General features: G+C 44.9%; 1 protein-coding gene across 1 annotated transcript; it reads right to left on the reverse strand.

The window, feature by feature from the left end:
* Positions 1–2408: 2408 nt before the first annotated feature.
* LOC123442179 lies at positions 2409–3575 on the reverse strand. The gene has a single exon (XM_045118248.1). It carries the CDS (start codon positions 3573–3575, stop codon positions 2409–2411), a length of 1167 nt encoding a protein of 388 aa, XP_044974183.1.
* Positions 3576–8765: the final 5190 nt, after the last annotated feature.

Genomic DNA, 8765 nt, shown 5'->3' on the forward strand with positions numbered 1-8765 from the left:
GCGTGATTGCATGCAAGGTTCACAATTAATCTCACACCGGTGATCGACGGAGTCACGCAGCAGGTCGGTGGATTACCGGTAGGATGAATGCCAAGACTCCGACGACCAACGCCACGGTGAGTGACGACAGCCGTGCCATCTTGGAGCTGCTGATGGAGTCGCCTCAGCTAGCTACGGAACAGTTGGTGCACGCGCTCCACTGCTTTTGCATGCAAAGTATACCATGCAAACATGGCCTATATATACATAGAGGATTCCAAAATGTTTTGGTTACTGCCCGACAAAAACGGTTACCGGGCGGTAACCGCGTTTCTCGCTGCCCTACGAGAAAGATGTATCCCGAGCAAAAAATTCTGAATTTTTTGAATATTTTGAATTCATACGCTAGGGTTATAGTCCAATAGCGCGGCAGTTGTGGCGTGGTGGTAGCAGTCTGCCTCCTACCTCAAGAGGTTAGAGGTTCGACTCACTTTAGGAGCAATTTTTTGTGTTTTGCTTATTTTCCTCAAGATGTACACAAAAAAAGAAATCTACCCAAACAAGAGTAGAAGTCATGACCTTAGGAACAGAGAGAACGTACGGGACACACCACTGAGCTACTAACACTTTTCTTCTCTATTCATGTTCAAGTCTTATGTATTTCTAGTTTAAAAAATTTGAATTCAAAATTGCATTATAAATTTCGTGCAAAATTAATTCGTTATTTCTCGGTAATCGTGATAACCGAGAATCTCGCCCCCCCCCCCCCCACGAGAAAATTTGGTCATTCGGAATCCAAAATATTTTGCATGTTCGTAGTTGGTCAATTCTCGTTCCTGAATTCAAATCCGGTTCCACTATACAGGTAGCCAGGTGTGTGGAGACAGTACGTACTACTCTCTCCGTTCCTAAATAAATGTAGTACGAAAATTTATGGGTTTCAACTTCTAACTGTCCTACACAATTAAAAAAAAATTAAAGGAAGATCATCCCCGGCCTTTGCATCATGATGTTGCATGCAGTCATTTTAGTAATAAATGGAAATGTAGGTTCCACACAAGAGAATTGTCATGTTTTAACTTCCAACTGTCCTGCACAACCAGCTGCCTAAAGCTGATCAATAGTTCAATACATAAGAGGTTTTTTTGTTGTTCTAAAAAAAGAGTTTTTTGTTTACACACAAAACGTGTGTATAGCAAAATGAGAGCAAACAACTGCCAGCCCACCGAAATGAGAGCAAACGACCAAGTTCTCTTCATCAGACTCGCAAAACATACCGAATCGGCCTCTCCCCATCCATTATCACTGGTTCAAGATTTCAGTCGCCACTGTCAACAGCAACTTGCCCGAAGCGCAGTTTGCTTCCCAGGTTAATTTCTCTTCTGCAAGGCAGACGAATAAGACAACATTAGGTTTAGCAGGGTACTCCATCTTAATCAAGCAAGCAACGCTGCAACGCCACCAGAAACTAAGCATCTCCCTTGTGCCCTACAAATTTAACACCCAGGCCTCATCATCTTACAATGTAATTCATCCCACATACAGAGCAACAGCAACAATACTGCCAACATACATAGCCACAACACAGCAATGTAAGCAGCAAAAGTGATATTTCTCAATAACCTTCCAACATCTCTTATCCAATTCCAAATGCAAACACAAAATTTCTGAGGCAGTGATGACTTAGCTAAACAATGGGCATCTACATTGGACTCACGACCCTCACAAATAAAATCCATCTCTTAGAAATCCTTCCTAATTTCACACACTTTCGTTATAGTCATAGTTTGGCCCCGCTGTGGATTTGGAAATCCATCTCTTAGAAATCCTTCCTAATTTCACACACGAATGGATTTGGAAACTTGAGTAAACTGTGAGACTACCTCTGTGCTGACTGCTGGCATTGTATTCTGCGGCATCAGATCCATGATGTGATCAAGATAGATTGATAGATAGATAGAAACAATTGTACTGTAAGGGGAACGGCCGGGCCTATAGATTATTAGTTCATACTTCATACTGATCATGTTTTCGCTCCGCACGACCAGGTTAAATTCTAGCTCCCGCTGATCGCAGGAGCAGGAAGCGTCAAACACCACCCAAGCCTTTCTAGGCAATTAATTACTAGATTCCAACAAGAAAACCAATTACTAGATTCCAACCTTGGTCTGCAGTATCTATGGGTTCTATTAAGTGATGGTGTATATATCTCTGAGAAATAAGTAAACTATGCAGCAAGACTAATTTCATGAAAAATACAGTGAGGAGGATCACTATTCTACACAAGTTCATATACATTTTTTCCTAAAGATTCACTTGAATATTTTGATTAACAAACATAAAACGCAAAACTAATCCATTAACAAGTCACATGGGAGCAAATGTACCTTGAGAACTTCTGGGCAGTTCTTAATACGCACTGTACTGCATCAAAAATTGCTTGGAAGGACCCACGCCAGTGGTACAAAATCCTTCCCTACTGCTCGCCCTGGGTAGTCAACAACAATTTCGTGCAACGATCTATCAACCAAAGAATACTCCCTCCATTTCCCATAGTTTCCAGTAAAGTACAAGCAGTCTCTTCGAACTCCCGGATGATCTGAACCAAGGCAACCTGCAAACTCATGCGTATTAAAGAACAAGCTACAACCACCAAGGCTGTCGGTGCTCGCCCACTTCCTGTCTCTTGATTGCCACTGGAAAACATGGTACAACCCGATTCTGACAAGGATAATTAGCAATATCTCACCATGGCACTCTGCGAGCGAGGCCACCATAATTGGAACCGTCTGTGCGGTAAGATCATCCCCAAGAAATGATAATACCACAGAATTGTTCTCAAGCTCGACAACAGCAAGACGATAATTTGGAGAAGTCAACGCGTAGAGGGTGCCTTTCACGAACACCAGACTGCAAAGTTTGTAGCCTTCATCGCACCGTGCCGCTTGCCACTCAGCATCCCCAATGCGGCAGTAGTAGATGTCGCGGTACCATGGCATGAAGGCGAGGACTAGGTCGTCGGAAAAGAGAACACCACAAATTCTGTTCGGAAGATCGGGCAGGCGGGCTCGCTCGCCTGTGAGGAGGTGGCAGACGCGGAGCTCAGGGCGGGTGGCGCTGGCGCTGACGCTTCTGATGGCGACGCGGCAGCCCATGGACTGGAAGCAGGTGAGGGTGGGGGCTTGGGGGGTGAAGAGGCGGTGGAAGCAGGTGGCGCTGCGCCTTCCATGGGATATGGGGGCGTGCGGGAGGCGGAAACGCAGGATCCGGCGAAGGGGGACGTTGAAGATCACGTCGGCAGAGGTCTTGTGGCCGACGAGGAGGAGGGGACCCTGCGATGCGAGGTTGGACGACGACAGCGGGAGGCGAGCCCGGTAGGCGCGGCAGGTGGCGCGGAGGGCGAAGAAGTCCTGAAGGGTCGTCAGACGGCTCGCGATCAACGGGATCAGGTCCGGTAGGAAGTACGGCGACGTGGTTTCTTCGGGGTTTGTGGAGGATGAGGATGAGGTCGTGTTGGTTTTGGAGGCGAGGGCGGTGGCCGGCGGCGAGGACCTCGTCCGGCCCTTCCCCGACTTGGCCATCCCACGCCGCCCCATCTGCACTGGCGTGTGCGGCGCTGCGTTGGCGATCTGTGGTACTGGAATACTGGATAGTGAATGTTGACCTGTTACATCCTGTAATTTAGTCTGCCTATTGAGAGGGTGTTTGTTTCCAGGGACTTATTGGTTTTGGGACTTAAAAAAGTCCCTATAAGTCCCACCTAAACCAAACACAAGGGACTTATTGTGACTTATTATGATTAATTGGGACTTATGAAATAAGACTCTCTAATAGAAGCTTATTGGGACTTATTTCCATTACGCTCGCACCGCCTGCCCCGATCGCTCCAGGGACAGGACTCCAGGACTCGACGCTCGCACCGCTCGCCGCCGGCTTCCCCAATCGCCGCCGGCCGCCCGCCCCGTCGCCGCCCGGCCGCCGGCCCGCCCAGTCGTCGCCGCCCGGCCGCCGGCCCGCCCAGTCGTCGCCGCCCCGCCGCCCGCCCGCCCAGTCGCCGCCCGCCCCGACGCCGCCCGCCCGCCGCCCCGCCCGCCCCGACGCCGCCCGGCCGCCGCCTCGTCTCCCTCGGCTGCAGTTCATCTTTCTACAGGTTCGACTTATAAGTCCCTGTAAACAAACAGGTAGGGACTCGGGACTTATAAGTCCCTGTAAACAAACAGGTAGGGACTTATGACTTATAAGTTGGGACTTAAAAAAGTCCTAGGACTTATAAAACAAACAGGGCCTGACGTGTAGATCCTGTGGCCATATTCTGTTGTACATGATCTCCTAACATCTAGGATCTGCTCCAACCGTCCTACGCCGTTTGTATAGGGCGCTCGGTTTGCCTGTTGACGCTAGGTTTGTAACAGACGGAGAATATTTCATTCTAACTGCGAATGCCTAGGTAGGTTTGATTGGAGGCCTGTTCATGGTCCGGGCCAGGTTGGGGTATTGGGTTCCTCTATCTACTTTGTCTTATTCGTTGTATTTGTCGAATTGATTTGTCAAAGTACCTAAAAACAGTGATCTGTCAAAAGGATAGGCAAAATACTTCTATGACATTTCTCAGTCTGCAATACGTTTGCGTAGTGCTGCAAGTGATGGCCTTGACTCCCCTCCGCCTAGGATGTTATCATCGCATTGTCCCCGGCACTCGGTCGTGCCCTTGTAAAAGTGTGTTTGGTTTCTGACACCCCAAAGTTTATTTCGACATGGAAGCACATCCTTTTTATAGGTTTTTGGATTTTGATTCATTTCCATTTTGGTTTATAAACAATGGAAGAAGAGAGTATAACATGACCCCCTCAACTATATGAACTGGATATGTTATTAATATTTCACAAAATTGCCTTTTTTGCAGTTCAACATTCCATCATGGGAATTATAAAACCTTAAGTAGTGTTTTTAGGGAATTTTAAAGATCATAGAACATATAGAAAATGATTTTGTTAAAAGCTGCATTTAAATTTAAAATAAATTTGGTAACTCCTAAATAAGTATTTTGATTTATTGTATTTTCTGTTGTATTTTTCGGACAAGGTTTGTAATTATTATTTCAATCAAACCGAGTCTATATAATAGAAAATGATAAATCAAGCCTGGCTCCCTAAACCTATTGGGCCAATGCCATGTCCCACCTCTCCTTTGTTTAGCCCAGAAGCCAAACTGAGAGTAGTCATATGGCCCAATGCGGCCCAACCGGGTGAGCCGCCAATCCAGCCCTGTGAGCCACCCTTTCTCTATTTTCTCTCGATGACTACTAGGGCCCGTCGAGTTCATTCTTACAACTCACAGCCAACGAGAGCCTTGATAATTTGTTGTCTGGTGAAACATATAATAATGTGTTGTTCTTTCTTGCACAATAGCGTACTTATGATTACTTTCTCTGAGCAAGCCCGCAAATACAAGAGAATAATTATGATAACATCTAACCATAGCAATGAACTTTGGGTTTCAACAACCATTCGTGCTATAGTTCATAAACTTAGGGTTTGGTAATTTCTGTCTCTCCAAGCACCCATCATACATAAACTAATCACACAATGCTCTCCTCTAGGCCCTTAATGGCGAAGTAAGGTGCAATTGACGTTTACACATCACCAACATAGAATTACACCACAATATAATATCAAAACATTGACTAGATTCAACTTTACAATTACTAGCAACAAGGTATATCTCATATCCTCAAGAACAACATGGACTATTCACAAGATTTCATACGGTCAAGATCAGTGGGATGAAATTATATTTAACAACCTAAATATATAAATCTTTCATTGATAAAACTCCTAAGCATCAACTACAAAGAGTAATCAGCATCAGTACGTACTCTCAGGAAAGGATCTAAGATAATAGTTCATAGATTGGAAAGTAGGGTTGGAGATGGATGATAGTGATGATGGTGTCGACGATTCCGATAGACTGGATGATGATCCCCGTGATGAACAAAGCTCTGGTGATGTTTATGGCTTCGGATACCACCATCAATAGGGGGAGGATACTGGAGAACCAACCCCTCGGGAGAAACAAAAGTGCTCTATCTATGTACTTCCGCGTAGATGGTGGCAGTAAAAACTAGTTCAAAATCCCGAGTCGATTTTTAGGTCATATGAGAAAAATAGGACGAATGGCGTCAGGGGGCGGTGCCTATTGGCCCCATGCAGCCATGTGGCATAGCTAGGGAGGTGGTCAGGTCCGATTCATAGGGACCCCGGCCTGCCCCATCTTCTCGCTCTGTGGGTCTTTTATTCTGAAAGATCTCTTGTATATTTTCTAGAAACCATTGGAAAATGAGGTTCCCCAGCGCTAGAGGACACCAATGGGTAAAGCATGCCTTGCTGGTGGCGGTTAAGGGGACACTACCTCGCATGACGATCTATTGCGAGGGATCCCTCTAGAGATGTGTCGCGACTGATGGATATTGGTCGCCGTGGTGGTGGCCACAAGTTCCTAGTGGTTGTCATATTGATGTGTTGCATAGGTAGTAGTGGATGGTGTGGGTGGCTGTAACGCCCCGGAGTTCTGTCGGAATGGGCTCCCGGAAAAGAAGGAATTCCTTATTGATATGAGTAGTCTATCATCCCTAATAAGCCAGGCTATCACATACACCACCACTCAGAGGAACCGACGTCCTCGTCGGGCCACAGGAGCATTTCCTCTTGGTACAAACGTCTGTGCATCCAGTCCGGTACATGTACCATACCGTGTGCCACGACGGGTCACAAACGTCATGAACAACATGACTGCACACCTGTCCACAAACATCTGTGTAACCACGAGGGTCGGCTCTGATACCAAACTTGTAACGCCCCGGACACACCAGTCGACGGTCGTTACTCCTGGCGGGATCTAGACTGTCCCCATATATCAATACTAGTCCTTTCTGCGCACTTTGTCCTCACTCATGCGCATCCGGGAACAACTTCCCGGTCGGTCACCCATCCTAGAACTACTCCAAGCCGAGCACGCTTAACCTGGGAGTTTTGTCCGAATGGGCTCCCGAAAAATAAGGAATTCCTTATTGATATGAGTAGTCTATCATCCCTAATAAGCCAGGCTATCACAGTGGCCATGCATGATGATGAGGCTCCATCCCTCACATCTGGTGGCGCTGACTTGGGGTATGGTCGACGGTGATAGTGGCGATGAGAAGAGGTGTAGAGGTGGACCAAGGTGGTGCCGCTAGTGCTTTCGACGGCTACCAAATTTTTCGATGTCTGTCACAAATGTTCTGGAGTATGTGTATGTGTGATATGATTTCCGACAACATGTGTCTCTCAATGTTCTACGACGGTTATGTGATCGTACGCACAGATTTGATTGATGATGATATCCACACCGACGATAAGCATGTGAGTGGATATGTCCTGAGCGAATGATATGGAATGGTAGGTATTTCAATTTCCTGTTCCCATGAGGCATTGGTGACCTTCCATGATGTTTCATTTTTTTTAAGTGCGCAAGGACAACACATGTGGCTTCGCTTGCTTGTGATCTTTTGAGCACCGTAGCGGGCGTCAAGCTCTGTGTTTAAAACCCTAGGTTTGACTTTCAATTGTTGTGCCTGACAATGACAATAATTTGCACACATTATACTTACTTAAAGCATTGCTTTGGACTACGGTGGGACGTGCTTTCTGGGGTGAAAACCTAAGATCTCACCTTTAATGTTTGGATCTTGCAACTAAGGCGCTTGCGCCTCATTACCTTATTGAAGTTACTGTTCTTGGAGAACCTTTTATCGTAGCTCATGTGTTATCAAGAGCAGGGGTGAAATTGTTGCTGGTTGGTTGCAAGTCAGTGATTGTGTCGGCTTCCTTGATCTTTCCTTTTTTTTCTTTTCTTTTTGGGCTATGTGCAACCTTGATGTATCAACTAGGTCTTCATATTGAGTCCGCGTAGAGACTGGGTGTAATTGAAATTGCCTTGATATTAATATATTACCATTTTTCAATAGTAAAGGAAGTCCTTCCAAGTTTTGTAGGCCTTCCTTTGCGTGCTAATGGTCCGGGTTGGGCTACATCTAGTACTGGGCTTGATCGTCTAATATGCTTGATTTATTGAATTAGATGAAGTGATTTTTCAAAAGGATAGAGAAATAAAATATGTGGTGAACAAGGGTGGAAAGTGGTAGTGGATCATTCGAAATATCCGATATTCATATTTGAGAAAATGACTACTGGTATCCAAAACATCCGCATTTGAACCACTACAACCAATGTGATAATCTATGACGCACATTCCATGATGATTCAGTGAAAAAACGTCACACAATCATCTTAATTTCACAAACTATGACGTTTTTTCAGTGAATCATCATGGAATGAGCGTCACAAATTATCACTTTTGTTGTAGTGAACGGAAGTGAACATGAAAATGCAAGATATCCGCATTTATTTTACAAATACGAATATGATATGATATTTTTATATGAAAGTGAATATATGTGAATGATTCTAAGTAATTCTGGTTCAATATGCCAAATATCTAACATAAAAGCCTAAGAAGTGCACTGCAACCTAGGCACGCATCAGTTACTCATCAATTATGTGATTAGCTCATAGATTGATATTTGGTATAATTAATATTAATTACATGTTTTTTAAGCACTCACCATTGAAGCAATATAAATCATTAATTGACATAGTTTGATAGCCAAGATTAATTGGATATGCCCATTTGGGTCAATTTATACTGGTATAGATAGATATAGATTATAATAGTGTTCATTCAAGATATAT

Source organism: Hordeum vulgare, chromosome 3H (genome assembly GCF_904849725.1).
Source record: "Hordeum vulgare subsp. vulgare chromosome 3H, MorexV3_pseudomolecules_assembly, whole genome shotgun sequence".
NCBI lineage: Eukaryota > Viridiplantae > Streptophyta > Magnoliopsida > Poales > Poaceae > Hordeum > Hordeum vulgare.